We start from the raw sequence: 26176 nt of genomic DNA, 5'->3' as shown, positions 1-26176 counted from the left end.
ACTAAGTTTATACTTAAAGCATTTCTAAGAGCGACGATAAGATAAGTAGTTGGTGATACACTTATGGTTGTGTTTTGCGTTTTGTCTCAGTCATTATACCGTCCATCTGCACCAGTAGCTCTGCCTTGACTCTCCGGCTGGCCTCGTGTTCCTCTGAAGTCCCTCGACGGCTGCACATGGAGTCAATTTCATCAATGAAGATCGTAGTGGGAGCGTAAAAACGAGCCTGACCGAGATCACAACATGTCATTGTACAAATGTCAAATAAGGTTGAACAGAATGTGAGAACAGATGCCTAATTCAGATTAGGTCTGCATGTACCTGTCCTAATCATAATATAGACATTTTAAGTTTCATTAGGCGACTTTCGACCACTCGAGACCGAAAGACTCACAGAAAACATTACTTATTAAGTTATGGCTACAGGGTAGGACATCACATTTGCCACCCAACTAGTGCAATACTTTTCTCTCCGGAACCTTAATGATGCCCTGGATACCAAAAATGCCCAAAACATTTGATAACCCCAGAAAAACATGACTTGGTTGTCATCGGGGCCAAGCCCGTACGGAAAGTCTCACCATTTCAAAGAGAAGGCGAACTAGCTTTTCAGACTCCCCTCTGTACTTGGAGGTGAGCGTGGACGAGGAGACGTTGAAGAATGTGGTTCTGCACTCGGTGGCAACTGCTTTGGCCAAAAGCGTTTTCCCCGTGCCAGGAGGTCCCACCATAAGCACTCCCTAATGTAAGAAAAATAAGGTTTAGTGATATATATAAATTTCAAAACAAATGCAACCTACCGGTAGATCTTTTTAAATTCGCACCTTCCACGGTCTTCGTATGCCTTTGAAAAATGCTGGCATCCACATCGGCAACACGACCGCTTCTTTCAGGAGCTTTTTTGCATCTACCAGGTCTGCAATGCTGTCCCTAAGAAACAGTGCAGTGATTAGAGCTAGTGGGACACAAGAAGGCTGGTGAGTGACCATCCCAACCAAGCTGCTCGATGAACAACACAACAACTACCACCCCAACCAAGCTGCTCGATGAACAACACAACTACCACCCCAACCAAGCTGCTCAATGAACACCACAACTACCACCCCAACCAAGCTGCTCAATGAACAACACAACTACCACCCCAACCAAGCTGCTCAATGAACAACACAACTACCACCCCAACCAAGCTGCTCAATGAACAACACAACAACTACCACCCCAACTAAGCTGCTCAATGAACAACACAACTACCACCCCAACCAAGCTGCTCAATGAACAACACAACGACTACCACCCCAACCAAGCTGCTCAATGAACACCACAACAACTACCACCCCAACCAAGCAGCTCAATGAACAACACAACTACCACCCCAACCAAGCTGCTCAATGAACAACACAACTACCACCCCAACCAAGCTGCTCAATGAACAACACAACAACTACCACCCCATCTAAGCTGCTCAATGAACAACACAACTACCACCCCAACCAAGCTGCTCAATGAACAACACAACAACTACCACCCCAACCAAGCTGCTCAATGAACACCACAACAACTACCACCCCAACCAAGCAGCTCAATGAACAACACAACTACCACCCCAACCAAGCTGCTCAATGAACAACACAACTACCACCCCAACCAAGCTGCTCGATGAACAACACAACTACCACCCCAACCAAGCTGCTCGATGAACAACACAACTACCACCCCAACCAAGCTGCTCGATGAACAACACAACTACCACCCCAACCAAGCTGCTCGATGAACAACACAACTACCACCGCAACCAAGCTGCTCGATGAACAACACAACAACTACCACCCCAACCAAGCTGCTCGATGAACACCACAACTACCACCCCAACTAAGCTGCTCAATGAACAACACAACTACCACCCCAACCAAGCTGCTCAATGAACACCACAACAACTACCACCCCAACCAAGCAGCTCAATGAACAACACAACTACCACCCCAACCAAGCTGCTCAATGAACACCACAACTACCACCCCAACCAAGCTGCTCAATGAACAACACAACAACTACCACCCCAACCAAGCTGCTCGATGAACAACACAACTACCACCCCAACCAAGCTGCTCGATGAACAACACAACAACTACCACCCCAACCAAGCTGCTCGATGAACACCACAACTACCACCCCAACTAAGCTGCTCAATGAACAACACAACTACCACCCCAACCAAGCTGCTCAATGAACACCACAACAACTACCACCCCAACCAAGCAGCTCAATGAACAACACAACTACCACCCCAACCAAGCTGCTCAATGAACACCACAACTACCACCCCAACCAAGCTGCTCAATGAACAACACAACAACTACCACCCCAACCAAGCTGCTCAATGAACAACACAACAACTACCACCCCAACCAAGCTGCTCGATGAACAACACAACTACCACCCCAACCAAGCTGCTCGATGAACAACACAACAACTACCACCCCAACCAAGCTGCTCGATGAACAACACAACTACCACCCCAACCAAGCTGCTCGATGAACAACACAACAACTACCACCCCAACCAAGCAGCTCAATGAACACTACAACAACTACCACCCCAACCAAGCTGCTCGATGAACAACACAACAACTACCACCCCAACCAAGCAGCTCAATGAACACTACAACAACTACCACCCCAACCAAGCTGCTCGATGAACAACACAACAACTACCACCCCAACCAAGCTGCTCGATGAACAACACAACAACTACCACCCCAACCAAGCTGCTCGATGAACAACACAACAACTACCACCCCAACCAAGCTGCTCGATGAACAACACAACAACTACCACCCCAACCAAGCTGCTCGATGAACAACACAACTACCACCCCAACCAAGCTGCTCAATGAACACCACAACAACTACCACCCCAACCAAGCTGCTCGATGAACAACACAACAACTACCACCCCAACCAAGCTGCTCGATGAACACAACTACTACCAGCCCAACCAAGCTGCTCGATGAACAACACAACAACTACCACCCCAACCAAGCTGCTCGATGAACACAACTACTACCAGCCCAACCAAGCTGCTCGATGAACACCACAACTACCACCCCAACCAAGCTGCTCGATGAACAACACAACCACTACCACCCCAACCAAGCTGCTCGATGAACAACACAACAACTACCACCCCAACCAAGCTGCTCGATGAACAACACAACTACGGTTCTTGTTACGTTTGTGTTTAACGTAACGATGTGCTTTTCTGTCAGCCATGAAAGGACAGTGAAATCCAAACAGCTGTCCAAACAGCAGTCCTTACTCTATATTACGAGTAGAGACGATGAAACGCTGGACGATTTGAGGAAAATATCGAACTGCGATTTGTAAAGCCTGCTGAGTTTTGAAATCTTAACTGATGCTGAAATCAACATCACACACATGCAGGAGAAACGTCACAGATGTCCCTCTCTCTAATCTCAAACACGCACACACTACAGGATATCGTACCAGAGGGAGCAACGCACTCATGGGGAAGCAGATGTAAACAAAACGGAGAGACTGACGCGGTACAACGACTTGCGGTAATAATTCATGTTTGAAATGATGGTATAATGAGCTTAAAGAAGATTCTGACTTTTGTTCAATATCCTCCAATGGTCATTTATTTGATAATTTCCAAACATGATGCGACCAGCTGATGCTACATTGTTTTGCAAAATGATGCAGGGTGGAGTTAATGTTAATTAGCTAGTCGAGTGAATTTTGACAGATGTCATTGTAAGCTCAAAAAGCAACAGCTGCTTACTATTACTTTCATCTCCATCAGCTTCCGGTATCAATAATTACAAAGTAAAGTCTAATTGAACTTGCAGCTCTCAGAATTAAAAAATTGCAGTTCTTGAATTTGCAATTCCAATTTCAAAACAACGTTCAAGTGCTCAGCCAGTGACATTTGTTAAATTTGTTACAGATGTGGCAGGACATTTTTAGCTTTGTGTCTTTTCCCAAGATCACTTGTAGGCGTTGGTTCAGTTTAAGGTAGCTTCGTATTAAGTGGTTATACATAATAAAAAATATTTCTTAAAAAAGGTATGAATCTTATTTTTTTTTCTTGAAAAAAAGAAATAAAACAAACGATAAAAGGATCCACCATCTTTGGAAATTGCTTTGTTTGCTCTCACACATAAGAAGACTAAAATGATTTCATCGTCTCTCAGCGGCCAGTACAGAGGCACAGCTGGGACATATTTAGCCTGGCTTACAAAGACTGGAAGCAGGAGTTAACTGCTAAGACAGAAAACAAGTACGTTACCCAAATATTACACCCACAACTCTAATGAACACGTACCATTTGACATTTGGATTCTGAGATATAATATCTCTCTCCAAAGCTTCCACGAGGTCTTTATCACATCCTGCGCCGTCAAACTTCTTCACTTCTTTCTCCTGGACATCTGCTTTGTTCTGGAAGGCAGAAAAACACAAAACATGATTACTCTTCCAGACAAAAAACTGGAATTACAGGCTAGGCATGGCTGTAGGGAAGCAGACTGTTTAATCAACAATGCAAATAGATGTTCCTAAATGTATGTTATGTAATATGATGAGGGCGAAGGTGGTGTGTCGAATCCACCGTCACGTTGCTCACCTTGTCATCCTTTACTTTGCCAGGGGTCTCCTTCTTCTCTTTGCCTTTGGACGGTTTGCCTCTGTCCCCGTTGGCCCCACGGGGCGAGTTCCTCTGCTGGGCCCTCACTGCCACGCTCAGCCTGTTGTTGGGAGGTTTGCTGTCTTTATAGGGGTTGGCTGGCCGCCTGACGGGACAAGGAGAATGTCTGCGGAAAAGAGAAGCCGACAACCATCAGCACTTCAAGTCAATTTCCCGTTCATTCCAAACAATTATTATGATTCATACTATGTCTTTAATTTTTATTTTATTCATGGCACTTATACGTGATGTAATTAGCTTTGGACTGGACTAAGGCTAAAAAACACGAGAAAGACCAAGGCAATAAAAAGCAGTGTCGGTCTAAAATCCAAAATAATAAAAACATGTTTGAAGCAGAAAAAAAGGAAAAGAAAAGAAGAACAAAGAGGCTTCATGAGGTTTACAGGCCACCTTTGTAGGGGGCAGAGCAGGAACAAAACAAGCTCACATCAGGGACTCACATTCACTAATCTCAATCATATGACTACATCAGAGCTATTGTTAACAGACAAACAGCTTACTCAACCCCCGATCACAAAGGTGAACGGTTAAGTAGCCCTGCACAGTCAAGAAAGAAAACAGACTTCGGCAAAGAATGAGAAAGCTTAAAAAAAAAACGAATCAATACCGCTGCTCCACGGGCACAGGCCTGATTTCGCAATCGTCGTGGATACTGGGTTTAGCGGGCGTCGTGTGCAGTTGAAAGTTCTCCAGAGTCGACATTATGTCCTGAACTTGTCGATTCTCTTCGCTGATTTCCTGCCACAGCTGAGAAGCAAACACAAGATTGCACATCAAAAAAAGGACGGATCTTTTTTTATATCTGTTAAGTCAGAATGTAATTGATTGGCCAAGCATGGATGCTCATACAAGGAATATGACTCTTAAGTCTATGTATATGGACTGAATGATTACGTACAGCATGTACATGTTAAGATATACACATATATTGTTCACACAGTGTGTACGATTTATATTGAAACTGACAGATGACGTGTACATATTTAAAAAAAACTAACTCTGCATTTTAAAAATGATAATCTATAATTGCAGCAGTTGATATTTTGGTGTTGGAAGGTTATTGACAGTGTATGAGTGATGTACTGTGAATCAGACCGACGGCCTGCGGGAGGAAACTGTTCTAGTGTCTGGTTGTGTTGGCGTACAGTGTTCGAGTGTTGAGTCCAGGGTGTGAAGGGTTTGCATAGACTCTGGAGGCTGCCATCCGCGGCGCCATCTGGCAATCAACACGTGCTCTCAAGTTTTGTCTGATGCGTTATTTTTACGTTGTATTTACCTGCTGCCATCTCTGCTGAAAACTGCTGTCCCGCACAGTGTACACGTACTTCTTGATTTGTTCCAGCAAGCCGTGGTAAAGAACGCTGGCCGAGCTGTAGTTGCCCAGCAAGGCGTATTCGCGGGCCAGCTTCACGTTCTCGTTGATCTCTCGAAGACTCATGGTGCTGCGGGAGGACAGACAGCAAATAGATGCACAAAGGTTATTGCAGCTGCAACATTGGCAAGATATTGGCAAACATTTTATTGTATTTTTATGGTCACATCAGGAAACAGAGGGTGTTTCATACAAATAGCTGAGAAATTCTGGGTTCATTCTGAAAAAGTCCGACAAGACTAATAAACTGAACCAGCATGATGCCGTCTCATAAAGCCAACATAGCGCTAATGTGATCAGGCAGAGATTTTGTCCCCAAATCACTACAGAAATCACCCCAGAAAGGGATCACTTTGAGGCCTGCATGGGCAGGAAGAATGATAAAAGTGGCCAATAACACTTTAAATGCACACATGAGCATGTCAGTATTGCTTTAAGACACCAGATCAATATTGGAGCGACACTGATCTCATGAAGCGGAATCTCACCGGCCAGATAGGACATTAAACATAGTGTTTTTAACACTGTCAACATAAAACTCTTTGGTTTTGTTAATGAAAATGCGAGGGTGTATTGTTTTAAAATGAACGACAATAACGTATGTTATCTATATCTAGTATCATCTGATTCTAAATAGAGATCATTTGTAACTAATTACTCTCCAGCCAAAGAAAAGCACATCAAAACTCGCAGTGTTATCCGGATAAACGTGATGCAATATTTACCAGCTAACTTATGTAGTTTTACGGGATTTTCCACCGCATTCAGTGAAATACAAACCAACAGGATGGCTTTTGTGCCTCTGTTTAATACTTGCTGTATGGATTAGCCGCACAGGAGCTAACGTTACGCCCAACAGAAACACAACTGTTTGTGTGGAAAAACGTGACACGAAAGTCTGACGTCCAAGAAGTTAGCAGTTCAGATAAGTGATCCGTTTACGTTGCAGGAACACATAATAGCTGTCGGGCAAAATGACTTGACGTTAACTACAACCGATTAGTTCAGTTATCTGTTAACGTTACAAGCAACAGCCTTCACTTTGAATTGCAAGCCTCGGTTGGTTGGTCGGTTTCCCTTCTCTCGTTTGTATTTTCAAAACTTGACGTGTCCATATCCATCGCCGGGGATTGTTACGAGCCAGAAATCGTACACAAACTGGTTTGTAGTGGGTTTATACTCAACTTTTCAGATGTACACACGCAGTCCTCGCAGTGGCAGGAGGTCAAAGTGAGTCCACGTAAATGAAGACAACCAACCGACACGCAGCTAAACGACCTGTCGACGTTTGTAGTTCCACCACGGAACATCACGGAAGTGATCAGCGCACGTTCTGCACGCATTAAAACCAACCAGGGCAGTCAAGGTTTGCACTTCCGCTCATGAACTTCAAAATAAAACCGAGTTACTTTCAAATGTTAGATAACATCATGACAAATCGATAATAAATTGCAGGACAGGAGTAACGTTAAAGAAGTTGAAGCACAGTCCCCTCTGGTGAGATGTTGAGGGCTATCAAGACCAAAATCTTACGCCACAAAAACAACCCAACAGTGACACTCTGCTCATACAGTTGACACAACACACACTATATAAACACTTGTGTGTAGACACAACACCCACACGTACTATACTGCAACATGTAGCCAGCCCCATATATATTTTTAGCTGCTACATTCTATACTCTATCGGCACATTTAAACATGGATTTATTTTTTATCTAAAGCTCTTTGTAAATATCCATATCTGTACAGTTATTTTATTGCACTCCAGAGTACCTACTCTGTTACTTTACCGTTATTACACCCTATCTTGTACCTATTTCAGCTTATTGTTCTATCTTATCATACACTTATCTCAACTATTTCTTATTGTTTGAAAAAAATCTCAAATATTTTTCTTAGCATACCACAAGGACGCAAATTCCTTGCATGTTTCTTAAGCTGCTCCTTGTCACTTTCACTGTCAGAGACCCATCTTTTTGTGGTTCTGTTGAACAGAAGAACTATCGTAAGGAATGTAATGTAGCAAGTAACAAGTAGCTTTATGTGATTTTAGTGTTTATCTAACCAAGTTGTAAGTATTAGAGATGAGCAAATTGATGAAATCACCATATATATATTGACTAATCATTTTCTTTTCATGACCAGTAGATGGTGCTAAACTCACTTAAACAAGTGGACCACAACACACACACACACACACACACACACACACAACAGAGTTGTCAGTGATTGGTTTGGTACACAGTAGGAGTAGAAACAAATTAATAATTTCTTAGTTACATCGCAATTCTCTTGAACGATGACTTGATGCAGAAAACGTAATAGTCGCAAATTTAAGACTCAATTCTCACGTGATGATTCTGTGACACCCGGCTGTCCCTTCCTTACCGCTGTCCCTGAACACAACAGACGTAATACACGTGCGTCTTGTTTATGTTCTAAGCTAGGCTAAATAGGAGCGGAGCAGCCGTAAATGGATACATTCCAACCGGTGTATGGAAGCATTTCGCTTCTTCTTCCGCCCAACTTGGGAACGATGAAGCAAATCACGAACTAGACTCAGTCTAAACCAGGGGTCTCAAACTCATTTTCACTCCGGGCCACATCAGCATCATGGTCGCCCACAAAGGGCCGGTTGTAAATGTCACTACTCGAAACATATTGTTAAATAACTCTCTGCATTCACAGTTTAAAGTAGTCTTCAATGTACTCACAATACATTTCCATGTTAAATGTACAGTAACCAGCCAAAGAGCTGCTTCTAACTGTTTAAATCTCGTCATTTTGACTTTCAATCTCATCATTTTGTAGTCATCAAGTCTCATCAAGTAGTTTTGAAATAAATGGACTACAAGTGGGTGATTTGGATGGGAATAACTTTATTGAGCTTCAAAGAACATGCACTCAAACAAAGATACCAGTGACAAAAGAAAACATTATCTCTCAAAATGACCTCGGCAGGTGGCCTTACTTGAAGGAGATAAAGCTGCAAGAAGTTGATGCGGAAGTGGAACTCCTAATTGGAGTAGATGTCCCAAAGGAAATGGAGCCCTGGCAAATCATAAATAGCCAAGGCAATGGTCCCTACGCTGTAAGAACGCTCTTTGGATGGGTGGTCAATGGACCACTCAACTCGTCTTCAGCTGTGGATAACTTTGGAAAGCCTGTGGCATCAGTAAACTGCATTTCAATTGAACTGGAAACCCTTCTAAATCAGAACCACCACGATTTCCCAGAGAGAGAATATGAGTCGGTGGAATCTCAGTGGCCTAAGGACCCAGACAAAATGTCACAAAGTTATCTTTTGTCGGAGGTTCCCGAAGTGAAAAGGGATGTGATCGTGGACACAACGCGCATTGAGGGAAAAAGTCCCACCAGTAAGCTGATTGAGTACGACTCAAACTGGAACAGCCTGAAAAAAGCTGGAGCTTGGATACTGAAGTTGAAAAGATTGGTCTTGGAGATCACTCAAAGAAGAAAGAAGACTAATACTGGATTGCTGCTGAGTAATGATAAATCACTGAAGGAACGTGCCATGAAACTAAAGGTGCCATTCAGTGCAGATATGACGGTGAAAGATATAGAAAATTCTGAAAAGGCCATATATGCATTTGAGCAACTGCAACACTTTGCACTGGAAATTTCCCTCCTGGAAAAGGGAAAACATTGCAGAAAAGAGCCATCTTGAAACTCCTGGGTGCTAGGGCGGATTCTAAAGACCATGCAAGGAAGTAAAGGACTAGTCCAGTGTCCTAGTTAAAACCAGAACAAGTTCTATACAGAGACCTATCAGCAAACTCTGTCTGCTCCTTGAAGCTGGAGAGTAGCTGGTGCTGGACAGTAGTTTCGAAAAGTTATATGAACTTGAAGATTAACTTTATCCATCTATGGACTCTGATGACAAGAAGGAAAAAAAGGAAAAAAAAAAAAAATGGAATATATTTGTGTTTTGAATATTGACTCTATTTATCAATTGATATAATTGCTGTATTCGAAGCAATTAGGGGCTGGAATGTTCGAGCCATATCTTTAGTTTTGATTGCAAATCATAATTTCTCATTTTGCTAATATATTTGTATGACCTAAACACATTCCTTTAATTTATGAGCGAAGGTTACATTTTGCTTTCTGTATAATTGTTTTTCTTCAGGAACTTTTGTGATTCATTTTTTATCTTGTATTATCAAAAATACTCCGTTTTTGAAACAAATCAATTTTTCTCGTTATTTACACAAAAACTATTTCCATATTATTTCCATTTTACCGGGAAAACTAATAAACACAAAAGAAACAAACAACCAACCCAAGAATTACACCAAAAAAACTGTAACAGACAGGGAAAGAAAAAAACCACCCTACGGTCAGAGGGTTTTCACAAAAAATACATCCAAATGAAGAAAAGCAAAAAAACCCATTTAGAAACGAAAAACTCGATCATTTTCATTGTCCTCAAAGAACAAATTATTTTTTCAATCCATCCATCCATCCAAATCATTAAAGTCTTTTTTGGAAGCGTAAATAGTTCTCCAATATGCTTTTATACTGTTTGTGAACAGTATTTTGCTGTCCATTGTTTTTCCCTCAAAAAGGGCAAAGTTCCTTTTCAACAGCACTGCCCTTCTGGCAAAGGCCAGGCATGCAATGGGAATATCCGTCCTCCGGCCTTCAACCTTTCTTGGCAATCCAAACCACCAGGTCCAGTCCCACAATGTTCCCTTCATATCCTTTATTCCACAACCTGTTGTTATTAGCTCTTTTATGTATGTCCTAAAGGCTCTGAGTGCAGTACAATACAAGATAAGGTGCTCAAAATCCTCCTCCTGTTCACACACAGCACACATTCTAGTGAATTTGACTTTGTGTATCTGGTGCAGGACAATGCTCGTGAATACTTTCCTGTGCCTTATCTTAAACTCTGAACTGTAAAGGCAGGAGGGATGAGTTTGAATTCTATGTTTGACCATATTTTACTAGACTGATTTTCAGGGAAGATTTTTTTCCCATGCTTTTTCTGCTATTGGTTTATATGTTTTTTAAATAGGATACTGTGGAAAGTTTTTGTTTTTATTTGTTTCATGTTTTTTGTTTACCTTCAAAGCACAGGAGAAAACCCACAGCACTGTCCTGCACCACAACCTCATCCATTCTTTCCTTCCATTCTTGTCTCATGCATTCATCGAATATTCCCCTTATCTCTTTTATTCTTTCTGTTTCATATTTACATCCTATTTTCTTGAGTTTTCCTCTTACTTTTTCGAATTCAAACATACCATTCATTCCACACACACTCCCTACAGCCGTTAACCCTGCCTGAATTAGGTGACAACTTGTAATCGGCCTCCCCCCCCAACAAAAGCGGGGTTTGATAGGAAAGGTAAGTTCAGCGCATGCTCCTTTCCTTTAACGTCAGGTCTGAGGTGGGGCATCATTTTGTCCCAAGCCTCCAGCACTTCCCTGTAGAACTCTGTCAGGCGCACCCTTACATGTCCCGGGGAGAGGGCACATAAATTATACACACTCTCCATACTTTGCCAGAAGGCCTGTCAGGAAATCCCTCCAGGGCAGCTGCCGTTTTGTATTGAGAAATCTTCCTATTCATTTTATCCTTAGTGCATCTCTTTTTACACTGATGTCAATCAAAGCTCCCCTCCCTTTTACTAGCTATTAGTCTTGCGAGCAATCAAATTTCCCTTTCCTTTCCAGAAGAAAGTATTGCTTCATTGAGCAATTTTAGTGCCCAAGAAGGCAACTCACAAGACCCCAAAATGTGGTTAATTTTGGACAGTATCAGGGCATTAACTACAATTACCTTTCCTTTCAAAGTGAGGCCTCTTGGATACCATAAATTTAGTATAGTTTTTATTTTCCCCAAAACCTTCCAAGTTTTGTCCGTTGCACTCTTTTCATTTTTTCCTAATATTCCCACGATTTTCCTTTCTTCCTCCATTTTTTGGAAACCCCACATATCATTTGGGACATCACAGGGACTGAAGACCATTAGCTCTGATTTGTTCCCATTCATTTTTGCACATGAGGCTTTTCCATATTTCTTTATATATGTTCTAATACTCTACTTACAGCTACTTGTTTTGCCAAAAATGTTTATATCATCTGCAAATTGCACAATTTTAATTTGGTTTCCTGCCGGTGTTAAAATTCCTCTTATTTCGTTATCATTATTTATGGCATAAGCCACCAGGCTGTATAGCAGCGCCGATAGTGGGCAACCCTGTCTCACTGATCTTCCAAGCTCAAAACTATTGGTTAGTAGACCATTACATTTTACTCTACTTTTTGCACTACGATACATCATTTTAATTATTTTTATAAATATTGGACCAAACCCATAACGCTCCAGCACCGCCCACTCTATCAAAAGCTTTCTCCAGGTCTACCATGATCCCTCCCTCACTATTTAAACTGCTTACTGTATCCCTGATTGTATTGATGGTGTCTGAAATGTCCCTCCCCGGAATACTGTATGCCTGTGTTGCTCCTATTATTGTTGGAATGCTGTTAAGCATTCCAACTATTGTTATCCTGTTTCTTTATTGTTGGAATGCTGTTAAGCATTCCAACTATTGTTATCCTGTTTCTTTATTGTTGGAATGCTGTTAAGCATTCCAACTATTGTTATCCTGTTTCTTTATTGTTGGAATGCTGTTAAGCATTCCAACTATTGTTATCCTGTTTCTTTATTCCACTATTTCTTCCGTCCCCCGTTTCGTCGCAACGCTTCTTCTTCTTAATTTTTTAAGCTACAGAAACCGTTCAACTATCAAAATGTTCAGCTCATGTCTGCTATGACTTTTTCTATTTCTAACCTTTAAACCTTTTGAATTATTAAGCTTTTAGCAACTTTGTTTTGAATGGGATCTCTATGGAGAATATTTACAAATCCTCTTAAACTTCTTCAACTTTCAAATCCTTCAACTTCCTCATACTTTCAGCTACAGACACCATTTCAACTTTCAAATGTTGAGAAAACCCTCAACTATTGCCAACATGATTCAGCTTTTTGATATCTTTTAAACTTTTTGAACTGCAGCAATTTAACTTTTATGATTTTTCAGCCCTTTTATGACTTTATAATGGGTGTGTATTGCGCAGCTTAGAGTGCGTGATGTCACCGCTAGAGTGAAGAGCAGTTTGAGATTCTTGTGAAAAAAACATTTGTATTTTGCCACTGTGTCCACAATCTTCACTCTTCATGCATAATTTCTGGATGTAAAAGTAGCTAATATTGTCCTTGTCGTAGAAAAATGACTGTGGAATCCCACAGATTTCCACATTTGACACAGAAGCCGTTAATTGAGAGGAAAACCAACTTTCTGCTCCATAGAGACCAATGTTAAATTTTGCTTCAAAAACCCCCAGAGAGTGAATTCTAACTGAACTGCTTGTGATGAAGCCTGTCATTTAATAACCTCTGTTTATGTGTCAAACATGATGATTATATCTCCTCTCCCCCTCCCTCCCCCACCTAGTCCCACCCTTTCAAAATAAAAGCCTCATGGATTAACTGTATTTAAACGTTTCGCTCAAAATTAGGCTTTTTTGTTGAAATAATGAATGCTCTTACTAATACTGGGACAACTACTACTACTGCTAATATTTCTAGTATTACCACTACTACTACAACTTTTGCTGTTGCTACTATTACTACTACTGCTATTACTGCTACCATAAATATTATTCCTACCACTACTGCTATTACTACCACTACTATTATTACTGATACCACAACTGCTAATACGGCTATTCCTGCTACTACCAGTACTCATAACCAGTACTAATACTACTACAGCTATTAGTACGACTGCTGATACTACTACTGAAACTCCAAACTCAGGCCATTGTTACAGAAAAAAACAGGCTGAAACTCGTCAAAGTTTGCGTCTCTGACTTGGTGGCAAGGCACGGATTGTAAGTTTTGCAGTTTATAATAAGAGTGATTAAACAAATATGCTCACTTTGCACGATTGGACTTTTAAAATCATGTACAGCATACGTTTATTGTATGTATGTCTGCGAACAGGTGGATGCTGTCCATAGAAGGCCGTGTGGTCATCACATATTTACCTCCCGTGCCAGATTTCACAACTGTCCTGGCCCTTGAGTATCAGGTGGAAGCAGCCACAACGTATACAAAGGTATTGTTATAAATTCTTATGTACATCATGTTTCTTTGCATTTGCATGACTTGCATTTCTCCATTAAAGCCTGCTTGTAGCATTGACCAGGTAAAAATCGCCGTACTTGCATTTAGGTGCCATTTGCGGACAATACAAGAATAGGACTTCTTACAATTAGCATCCATTTGATTTTGCTGTAAAAAAACATTTGCCCAATTATTATCCAAAAAGAGGTTGATCATTGTATGACCTTGTTGATGATGCATGCATGTGCGTGCCCAATGCCCCCTCTTTCCACAGACGAAGCAAGCTCCACTCCGTCCACCTCTGCTCCCTCCTCCGAACCCTCCTCCCCATCTGCTCTCCCCTCGTCCTCCGCTCCGTCCGCGGAAGGCTCCACGTCTTTGATTGTCTCGGAAATACACATTAGAACAAACATGTTTAGACACCTCATTATTACCATCATCATAGTCAATAACATATGTGTCAGCATTCTGTTAGCGGTTTCTTTTTTTTTTTTGGTTATTCAGTACTGTTGCTGAAGTAAAATCTGATTCGTCTGACATTTGTAAAGGTGGCTTACCGTGTGTTATGCCCCTTCTGTTGGATTCTGGCTCGTAGAGCGGTCTGCCAAAAGTCTCGCGCATGACTTTTCTCAGCACCGTCGCGAGCTCAGTTGTTGTTTCCTTGTTTTGTCTGAGAGCCTCCGGGACAGTGGGAGGCGGGAGAGAGAGGAGAGGAGTTTTCGGATGGTTGGGAGCCCGTGAAGTCTGAGCAAGCTCCTCTGCCTGTGGAAGATCTGGGGGAGAAGCAGAGGGTGGGGCAACATCCGGAGGAGGCCGTCTCCCTCACACCACCTCACAAAGGTGTACGCTTGGATACAAATCAGGAGAATTAGTCACGTTATGTTCACATTCTTTGTCATTTTCTTGTTTTCTGTCTTGTCTCTTGTCATTGTAGTCGTTTCAGTCTTTGTCTTTTCTGTTCCCTTTTTGCGCTCTTGCGCTTCTGATAACCACATTTTTGCTTCGGTTAAACCTTCTTTTCTTTCTTTCCCTTGCTTTTTCGCTCTATCTGATCAACCAAGAGTTTGCGTCCCGCGACTGTCAACTTCTCGTTGAAGCCATATTGCTCTTTCCATCTCTTTACATTTTTAATGCTATCCGCATTTTTCATCTTCATGTACTTATACGTCTCCCTTATAAGTCTCATCTTCACTGTCTTTGCTAGCCCCTGACCCCATTTTTCTCAAAATCTTTAATTATTATTATCTTTTAATTTTTGTGAGAAGAATCTCAAATCTTATCCTCCCCCCCCCTTTATTTTTTATTTATTTTGTAGTAAAAAGGAGAAGAAGCATTCATCCTTAGACCTCCCTTAGTTTACTAATATTTTTTATTTTTTATTTGATTTTTGTAGTAAAAAGAAGATTAAGTAGAAGCAACATCATTCACGGTTCTCCCTCAGTTTACTCATATTTTTTAGCACTCTTTAGTAAAAAAAGAAGACCTCTCTTTTAGTTCTGATGGCTTAAAAGAGGAAACCCCCTCCCTTAGTTCTAATGGCTTAAGGGAGGTCCTCTCCCCTAGGTTCTGCAGCTTAAGGGAGGACTACCGGTAAACCCTCTCCCTTAGTTCTTATGGCTTAAGGGAGGTATAAACCCTCTCCCTTAGTTCTTATGGCTTAAGGGAGGTATAAACCCTCTCCCTTAGTTCTTATGGCTTAAGGGAGGACCAATTCCAGATTTCCCAAAGTAAATGATTCTCACCAATGAGTCTCCGAGTCTCTGATATTTATACTCAGTAAACAACATGCAGTGGGCTGCACAGGGTAACACACACACATTTCGCGTGTCACACAGGCGTCTACGTATCTGGACACTTTAACTATTTGTTCTAGTAGAAAGGTCACTTTCTATCGCAAATCAGCCCTGCGTAAGTATTGACGCTTTCTACACGTTTGTTATCATTCTTATTCAGGACAAACAGCTGAAGTGTTCTTTCGGCAATCAACTGCTTCTTAATAGATTCAACATTTGCTGAAGACCTAGTGTCAGTGAAAGTTTGCACAAGGACACAGGCCTTAAACACTACAGAGGAGATGAGCTTCTGTTAAATATATCACATTCTTTAATCATTTAAACGCATACCAATTAGTCATTTCGATTTTTCCCAACAGTTTACTACGTATGTCAGTGAACACAGAGGCTGAGCAGCGGCCGGTTAAGGTTATGGTGAACGAAAGATATACTCTGTTACTTTACGGACAAGTAACAAAAGAACAACAAGCTGTGACCGGACCCGGTGGTTCATTTGAGTCACGTTAACGTTAAATAAACATGCACATCTCCATTGTATCACGTCACGTATCGTCATTAATGCATGTAGTTCATAGTTATGTACATTAACTGCTCCACGTGTGTTTGACAGCATTAGTTACTAGTTACTTGGCAGATTAAGGATATCAGACAAAATATACTCAACTAATAAATGATGTGTTATTACAGATTAAACTACCAGCAGTATAAAGTCATTAAAGTGATGAACACATGCTTTTTGTACTTTTACTTAAGTCAGACTTTGAGTAAGTAAGATTTGCATGCAGGACTTTTACTTAAAGAGTATTTACACCATGTGGTGGTATTAATACATATTTTTTTTACTGAAGTACAAGATGTGTAGACTTTCTCCATCACTGTTAAAATAATGTTTATTACATTATACAAGAAGTGCAAGAAGATATTCATTTAATGATGTTCTAATTCTCGTCTGTTTGCATCTCAGTGATGGATGAAGATGAAGAGCTGGAGAGAGGGATGCTGAGTATCTCTCCTTCCGAACCGGAACCGAAAAGCCTGACTTATGTAATCTTATCCTGAAACTTATCCGGCTATCTCAGTTAGCCACATACGAGGAACGGGTCCCCGGTGGTTAAAGTAACAAGTGTGTGGGACTGAGTGACAGTACAGAGACAACATAATATTTAACAAATGAAAACACATACTTGAGGAAGTCAATGCATAAACACATCAATTGCCTTCTGGTATTTTATGCAATTCTGCCCCTAAACATGCAAAATAGCAGAATTGACAGAAGAAGCTGAATGCCAACATCTATGCTGTATTTATCTAATCTATGCATCTATTGTCATATGACGCAGGACGGCCTGCAGTGATACAAATGGCACCTAATAATTACATAAAATCAGCAAAACCTTCATTTTAACAGCAAAAACAACCGTATGAAGCCGGGTAACAAGATAGTAACAGTAGGCAACATGCTTCACATGTTACACATCTTCAAGGAATCGCCACCTTTATGCGGTGGAGTATTCTTATCCTGTCACATGTGTGGTCGTGCCAAACAATCAAAATCAATGTAACAAAACTAAGCCTGACGAACTACCTCTGAAACAAAACAAACAAAAAGGCTTCTCTAGCTTCTCTAAATGTTACTCGATCAAAACCAAATACAGAGGGGGCAGCGACCAACACACCTGGGCCCCGTGCCACGTACGTGTCTAACTTAGATAGCCGGATACTTTTCAGGATAAGATGACGTAGATCAGGCTTTTCGGTTCCACGAAGCAAGTTCGGCAAAATCACCATGGCAACACATCCAAAAGCTTGAACCTGCTCCAGCGCAGGCTAAGTAAAGGTAGCTGGATAAGCTGGTCACTCCCCCAGAAAAAATGGCAGCTCCTGTCATATACGGTAGTCTAATGCGCTTGCGCATATACTGGGGGTTATACGGGAGTTCCGGAAATGCATGTAAAGTGAGACACACGGTGATCCTTAAAACCAGCTGCGCAAACTAAGAAGACTCTATTGCATTAATGTGCAGCTCCCTTCCTCAGAGATCCACTGATGAAGGAGGATATTAGTTAGTGTCATAAAAAGACTTTCAAAAGACTGTTTGCACTCACTAGACCACACAAAGGGCTTTGCGGGACTGGTTAAAGCAGTCAGTTGAGCTGCTACAGAGGAGAAGTTTTTGCAGAACCGTCTATAGTATCCTGACATCCCAAGGAAACGGCGCATCTCTCTCCTGGTTGTTGGTACAGGAAATGCTGCTGAAAAGGTGTACAGCCTAGCTGCGTAACCGTTACCCCCTCCCAGTGCGAATGAAGCGCTGGTAGATGGCTTGTTCAATAACCTCCGACCTAAGTAATGAACGCATCTCCCAAAATCTACACGCCAGACTGTCTTAGCCTGCTTAGAGATGCGAAAACCAGGATAACTTAATACCACTACCACTAACTTAATACCACTAGCCAACCGGGTCTCTGTGGCAACGGGGTGCTACAGTTTGGCGCTGTGAGTAGGGTACAATTAGGCAGTGGCAGTTTGGTTGGGCCTAATGCTGGAGGGGCAGGACTGGTGCGAAGGCAATAGATTTTAGACCAAGGCAGTGGGTCTCACGAAGTCTACACAGCTACAAGAGCCGGGGTCGTCAGCTGGAGTGGATGGCGTGAACGGTGAAGATGGAATATCTTCGAGAGGAGCTACAGGCCCTGAGCTACAGGCCTGTGCTCAGGCTAGAAAGAACATGGAGCAGGCAGCGGAAGCTCGCAAAAGAATAGAATGTATACTATCTTTATCCCTTTAATGCTGCGTTCATACCTGTCGCGTTGATTTTTTGACGCGCGTCGAGATTACATACAAAGTCTATGCACAGACGCGATGAGGCTGGTGCGCCGCGATTTTGCGATGGCGGATTTTGCGATGCGTTGGACGCCGCAAAATCGCCAACGCGCGAGTTGAAATTTTTCAACTTCAGCGACATAATCGCGTGACGCTGTGGCGCGATAGCCTATCAGCGTTGAGTTGCTCCCCCTGTCATCACTGGCTTTCTGCCGTTGTTGAATCAGGAAATAAATCCTGTAGCCGTCTGTGTTCACCCAGAGCTCTACGACACCTCATATCAACAGAGACCGGACCAAACTATGTGTATACATGTGTGTGTGTGTGTAAACCATACGGTACAAACAATGAATAGACGCTGCCGTATTTACGTCTACGTGACGTTATTGAGTGCTGGTGGAGCTGCTATGATGTTAGCATAGCCTAGCACCGATCCATCAGAGCTCCATTGAGAAGACCAGTAACCTACAAATCGGTATCATTACGTAGTTATTTCGGAGTCCCTTTTTGTCGGAGAAGACAAGTACAAATCGGCATCATTACGTAGTTATTTCGGAGTCCCTTTTTGTCGGTTTATAGCCGTTGAATCACAGCCAAATCAGTTTATTTAGTGTTCCTACAGCTGTAGTAAACAGCGACCGGTGGCTTGCTAGACAGTGAATACAGCTCGATACAATCCACGGAGCTCCTCTGAACAATATTATGAACCAGACATGACGGCGTTTGGCATTCCGATGTTTGAGGGACTTCCACAACACGTACAAAGCAGCAATTGTCCTTATTCCTTTCACGGTTGACAGCGGAAAGAAATGGCGGCCAGGTGAACGGCTTCCAGGACGATAAACCACGCCCCCTCTCCGGCGCTACGAGATTTTGCGGCGTTTGGTGTGAACACGACCGGTGGCGCGTTGGACGCGATTGTGCAGTGCGTCAAAAAATCAACGCGACCGGTGTGAACGCAGCATAAGGGGGAAATTTTTCTCTGCATTTGACCCATCCCTGTATATAGGGAGCAGTGGGCTGCCAATGACAGGCGCCCAGGGAGCAGTTAGGGGTTCAGTGTATTGCTCAGGTACACTTTGACACGTGACACGTCCCAGTCGGGGATCGAACTGTGGACCTTCCGGTTCCCAGACAACCTCTTAACCCAGTGCACCACAGATGCCTGTAGGTGACCATCCTTTACAGCCAGGCCAATTAGTGTATGCAAGGAATCGTAAGGTTTTGGGTCGGCATAAGATTCAGGATGTGTGGCTTCCCACCCCTCACCGAATCATAGCTCAGCTGGGTGATCTGCCCGTGTATTCTGTTGTCCCGATTGATTTGGAAATGAATTGCGTATTTGTGGTCCAAGCATACAGATGGATGGACAGGAACCAGGGGTCCAGGGAGTGGCTAAGTCCTCACTTCCCGATGTAGAGTCCGATTCGGACGACTCTCTGATTGCGATCATTGGGGCCGATGGACCGGGGGCACAAGGGAGCATTGTGAAGGGGGAAGGGGAAAGAGAGGGCAGTTGACTTGGAAGGGCTGACTCCCCCCCGTCCAACAGGGGCTACCCCCTCTGTGGGCAAGGAGAGAGTAAGTGCAGGTGAGAATAGACATGTCCTGCATTCACCACAGACACTGCCATCACCTGTGCCTTCACCATCACCTCCACTTCGGAGGTCCAAGCGTGCTACTGCGGGGGTTCATTCTAACCCGCACAGGCTGCCGAGGTCTGCGGTAAGCCATCTAAGGGAGAAAGGAGTAGCTCCTGTAGGGGTGGTGCAGTTGCAGCAGACTTGCGAGGCGGTGCTGAAACAGGTTTTTTCAGGGTTAGCTGAAGAATTGGGGAAGGTTGATGTGGGATCTGGATGGGAAATAGCTCATCAGTGGGACACTGAATGATTAAGGGGGAGGTGGATGTAACCAATGCTGAACACCATCTTAACCTTAGCTTGTAACAGGAATATCATTCAGCGTTTGACAGCGGAAAGAAATGGCGGCCAGGTGAACGGCTTCCAGGACGATAAACCACGCCCCCATGTCTAATAAATGTACTACTGTCAGCCTATCCCAGGGGAAAAGCTCCCTCACCTTGAGGAGACTATGAGGGCCCCACCAGAGACGAGCAACACTGGACTTTAGTTGGAATGCACAAAATACAATCCAGTTTTATTTGGTTTTTACAAAAAGGTTACAAAAACGAGTAATAAAAGTGAAATAATAGATCATACAAAATCTCAAATGTACCAAGTTCTCACAAAGCCTAAAAGCTCTAAGAAGAGCGTCCAGAAGCCTCGATCCTTTGTCGTCTCCTATTTGTACCCTTCTCGTTGGCGCTTTCTGCAACCTCCGGGTCCATATAAGGTAGGCAACAGAACATTCTTAAATCATTGGACAAAACAGTTCCAATAGTCCTATCCCTTCTGACATACCTACTTCTTAAGTTGAATGCTTTTCTGCTAGCCCCCTCCTTTGTAGAAGGTGTCTGTCTAGCTCTCACTGAACAGGATGTCCCCTAACTAAGACAATAGTTCGTTTTTGAATTTACAATCCTTCTCCTCTGCTGGCTATCATTCAATCATGTCAGAGTGAGTTTAACCCAAAGTTCACTGAATTCATTACCTTTAACAGAACAGTCAACATTACAAGCACGTATGATCACATTTTGATAAATGATAGAAAGTCACACATTAAAGCAATTCAATAATTGAAACGTCTCTAAGCAATATGGGATTACATGCATCGAGTATATTGATATCTGAAAGTATAACACTTGTATGCCGTGTTCACACCAAACGCGGCGCGAATGATTCGCGCAGAGTATTCGCGTCATTCGCGCCGCCGGTGACTATTTGTGTTCATTTGCGCGAATCGCGCTGGAGAGGGGGCGTGGCTTATCGCCCTGAAAGCCGTTCAACTGTCCGCCATTAACCATGGAAAAAATAACCTATATTTCTGCTTAGTATGTGTTGTGGAAGTCACAGATATCCCGGGAAACTAAACGCCGCCATGTCTGGTTCATAACATTGTCTAGAGGAGCTCCGTGGATTTTTATCGAAGTGTATTCACTGTGTCTAGCAAGCCACACGTCGCTGTTTACTACAGCTGTATGAACACAAAATAAACTGATTTGGCTGTGATTTAACGGCAATAGGCCGACAAAAAGGGACTCCGAAATAACTACGTAATGATGCCGATTTGTACTTGTCTTCTCAATGGAGCTCGGATGGATCGGTGCTAGGCGATGCTAACATTGTAGCAGCTCCACCAACACTCAGAATAACATCATCTAGACGTAAATACGGCAGCGTCTATTCATTGTTTGTACCATATGGTTTACACACATACATTTATACATGTAGTTTGGTCCGGTCTCTATTGATATGAGGTATCGTAGAGCTCTGGGTGAACACAGACGGCTACAGTATTTATTTCCTGATTCAACAAAGGCAGGACGTCAGTGATGACAGGAGAAACATCTCAACGCTGATAGGCTATCGCGCTGGGGCATAACGCGAATATTTCGCCGAAGTTGAAAAATTTCAATTCACGCGTTCGGGGCGAATTTGCATCACTCCAGTCTCATCGCGTCTGTGCACAGACTTTGTATGTAATCTAGTCGCGCGAATAATTCGCACTGCGTTTGGTGTGAACGCACCATTAGGCTGATAGAAAGCAATAGATCACAACTAATCATTGATTTGGAAAATAACAAGAGAAATAGACAACTCACATAACATACAAATAACACCTTGAGATAGGATTTCCTCTTTTTCTAGAGGCCACAGGGACCATGTTCCCTATATGCTAATTAGGTGATAAACTATAATGCACCTGGAAGACTTCTCTGTATAAGAGTCAACCAGATGCTCAAACCACAAGACGCTGCCTTAACGTCATTTGGAGCCTGGCCTCTCTCCTGTGTGACATCTCATGTGTCTTCAGACTTCCATTTTCAGTGAAACTTTTACCACATTCTGAGCAGCTGAAAGGTTTCTCTCCTGTGTGACATCTCATGTGTGTCTTCAGACTTGCATTTACAGTGAAACCTTTACCACATTCTGAGCAGCTGAAAGGTTTCTCTCCTGTGTGACATCTCATGTGTTTCTTCAGACTTGCATTTACAGTGAAACTTTTACCACATTCTGAGCAGCTGAAAGGTTTCTCTCTTGTGTGAGTTACCATGTGTCTCTTTAAATATCCATTCACTGAAAAAGATTTATTACAAACTGAGCAGCTGAAAGGTTTCTCTCCTGCGTGAGATCTCATGTGTGTCTTCAGACTTCCATTTTCAGTGAAACTTTTACCACATTCAGAGCAGCTGAACGGTTTCTCTCCTGTGTGAGTTAGCATGTGTCTCTCTAAATATGCACGATCTGGACAAGATTTATTACAGACTGAGCAGCTGAAACGTTTCTCTCCTGTGTGGAATCTCATGTGCTTCTTCAGACTTCCATTTTGAGTGAAACTTTTACCACATTCTGAGCAGCTGAAAGGTTTCTCTCCTGTGTGACATCTCATGTGTATCTTCAGACTTGCATTTACAGTGAAACTTTTACCACATTCTGAGCAGCTGAAAGGTTTCTCTCCTGTGTGACATATCATGTGTGTCTTCAGACTTGCATTTACAGTGAAACTTTTACCACATTCAGAGCAGCTGAAAGATTTCTCTCCTGTGTGAGTTACCATGTGTGTCTTCAGACTTCCATTTTCAGTGAAACTTTTACCACATTCAGAGCAGCTGAACGGTTTCTCTCCTGTGTGAGTTAGCATGTGTCTCTCTAAATATGCACGATCTGGACAAGATTTATTACAGACTGAGCAGCTGAAACGTTTCTCTCCTGTGTGGAATCTCATGTGCTTCTTCAGACTTCCATTTTGAGTGAAACTTTTACCACATTCTGAGCAGCTGAAAGGTTTCTCTCCTGTGTGACATCTCATGTGTATCTTCAGACTTGCATTTACAGTGAAACTTTTACCACATTCTGAGCAGCTGAAAGGTTTCTCTCCTGTGTGACATATCATGTGTGTCTTCAGACTTGCATTTACAGTGAAACTTTTACCACATTCAGAGCAGCTGAAAGATTTCTCTCCTGTGTGAGTTACCATGTGTGTCTTCAGACTTCCAAATTCAGTGAAACATTTACCACATTCTGAGCAGCTGAAAGGTTTCTCTCCTGTGTGAGTTACCATGTGTTTCTTTAAAGTGTCATTCCGTCCAAAAGATTTATTACAGACTGAGCAGCTGAAACGTTTCTCTCCTGTGTGGAATCTCATGTGTTTCTTCAGACTTCCATTTTGAGTGAAACTTTTACCACATTCTGAGCAGCTGAAAGATTTCTTTCCTGTGTGAATCATCATGTGTTTCTTCAGATTTCGACTCTTGCCAAATGTTTTCTCACACTCAGAGCAGCTAAATAGTTTCTTAGCAGCACTACATCTTGAATCACTGATAGGAACTTCATCATTATTCACAGAGTTTAAACCTGACTGAGGTTTTCTGGTCTCCTTCCAATCACCACTGTCATCAGTGTCAGAAGAGTCTCCAGTCTTCTCATTAGTATCTGGTTCTGGATGTCTATCTGGATCCGAGTTCCTGCGTGGTTCTGGTCCTCCACAGTCCTCTCCATCAGCTTCTGCTTCCATCTGTTCGGTTTGACTTTGATGAAGTTGTGAGGACTGAGCTTCCTCTTCATCGTCTTCACTCTTCACAGGAGTGAATGAGAACTTGATATCAGCCTCCTCCAGACCTCGAAGCTGCTCTCCCTCCTGACTGGTCCAGAGTTCCTCCTGTTCCTCTTTAATGTGCGGGGACTCTGGGTACTCCTGTTCCTCTTTAATGTGTGGGGGCTCTGGGTACTCCTGTTCCTCTTTAATGTGTGGGGGCTCTGGGTACTCCTGTTCCTCTTTAATGTGTGGGGGCTCTGGGTACTCCTGTTCCTCTTTAATGTGTGGGGGCTCTGGGTACTCCTGTTCCTCTTTAATGTGTGGGGGCTCTGGGTACTCCTGTTCCTCTTTAATGTGTGGGGGCTCTGGGTACTCCTGTTCCCCTTTAATGTGTGGGGGCTCTGGGTACTCCTGTTCCCCTTTAATGTGTGGGGGCTCTGGGTACTCCTGTTCCCCTTTAATGTGTGGGAGCTCTGGATCCTCCTGTTCCCCTTTAATGTGTGGGGGCTCTGGATCCTCCTGGTCCTCTTCAACGTGTGGGGGCTCTGGGTCCTCCTGGTCCTCTTCAACGTGTGGGGGCTCTGGGTCCTCCTGGTCCTCTTCAACGTGTGGGGGCTCTGGGTCCTCCTGGTCCTCTTCAACGTGTGGGGGCTCTGGGTCCTCCTGGTCCTCTTCAACGTGTGGGGGCTCTGGGTCCTCCTGGTCCTCTTCAACGTGTGGGGGCTCTGGGTCCTCCTGGTCCTCTTCAACGTGTGGGGGCTCTGGGTCCTCCTGGTCCTCTTCAACGTGTGGGGGCTCTGGGTCCTCCTGGTCCTCTTCAACGTGTGGGGGCTCTGGGTCCTCCTGGTCCTCTTCAACGTGTGGGGGCTCTGGGTCCTCCTGGTCCTCTTCAACGTGTGGGGGCTCTGGGTCCTCCTGGTCCTCTTCAACGTGTGGGGGCTCTGGGTCCTCCTGGTCCTCTTCAACGTGTGGGGGCTCTGGGTCCTCCTGGTCCTCTTCAACGTGTGGGGGCTCTGGGTCCTCCTGGTCCTCTTCAACGTGTGGGGGTTCTGGGTCCTCCTGGTCCAGACTAGAGCTCCACTCCTGCTGCTCTTCTTTAACCACTAACAGCTGCTGAACGTCTGTGGAAAATAATGAATTACCGTACTTTCCGGACTATAGAGCGCACCGGCATATAGGCCGCACCAGCTGATTTTCAAAACAAAAAAAGAATGTGTACACAGATAAGCCGCACTGGTCTATAAGCCGCAGGTGTCCCCGTTGAACAGCAAGATGCTTTTAACAGTACTAAAGTTGTCTTCTTCTCTGAACATCATAACATGTCGCTAGCTTCTAAGCTAATTTTAACATTACGGCCAATGGGGAAATGCTAACCGCGATTAGCATTAGCGAATATATAATATATCTTTGTACATCTTTTCATGCAGACATACTTGCATTACAGACTAAGGTCTCTCACGGCTACCAAACGAAAAGCAATGAGGCAATAACTGTTGTTGCTCATAGCTCTGAATAGCTGTTGTGCTAGCAGCAACTGGCCAAGCCAGTTAGCCGTAAATGCTATTCAGAGCTATGAGCAACGTAGACACGCTGCATGAGAAGAGCAGCTTTTTCTCAAGTCTGCCAGTGGATCCTAACAGCGC

The 26176-nt window shown here is 43.2% G+C and overlaps 2 protein-coding genes across 3 annotated transcripts in view; both read right to left on the bottom strand.

Moving 5' to 3' along the window:
* Positions 1–26176, bottom strand: part of katna1 (katanin p60 (ATPase containing) subunit A 1) — a 33956-nt gene that overhangs the window by 2576 nt on the left and 5204 nt on the right. The window contains exons 1-8 of one of the 2 annotated variants that reach the window (XM_079291305.1): positions 7282–7389; positions 6001–6166; positions 5332–5471; positions 4644–4830; positions 4344–4459; positions 825–930; positions 582–740; positions 100–226 (exon numbers count right to left, since the gene is read on the bottom strand). In XM_079291305.1, coding sequence (XP_079147431.1) covers positions 100–226; positions 582–740; positions 825–930; positions 4344–4459; positions 4644–4830; positions 5332–5471; positions 6001–6162 — 997 coding nt within the window. In that variant the 5' untranslated portion in view covers positions 6163–6166; positions 7282–7389. Of the gene's footprint in view, positions 1–99; positions 227–581; positions 741–824; positions 931–4343; positions 4460–4643; positions 4831–5331; positions 5472–6000; positions 6167–7281; positions 7390–26176 lie in introns of those variants that run through there. The other variant, XM_079291304.1, reaches the window with a different exon arrangement.
* On the bottom strand, positions 20282–23807 carry LOC306793179 (uncharacterized protein; the record flags this gene model as incomplete). The annotated part of the gene is made up of 3 exons (XM_079290665.1): positions 20282–20442; positions 22922–23400; positions 23614–23807. The coding sequence occupies 3 exons, from the start codon at positions 23805–23807 to the stop codon at positions 20282–20284; spliced, it is 834 nt and encodes a 277-aa protein (XP_079146791.1).

This window comes from Melanostigma gelatinosum, assembly GCF_949748355.1.
Source record: "Melanostigma gelatinosum genome assembly, chromosome: 19".
Lineage (NCBI taxonomy): Eukaryota > Metazoa > Chordata > Actinopteri > Perciformes > Zoarcidae > Melanostigma > Melanostigma gelatinosum.
Note: the sequence above shows the minus strand (reverse complement) of the source record. Positions and strands in the feature narration are given on the sequence as shown.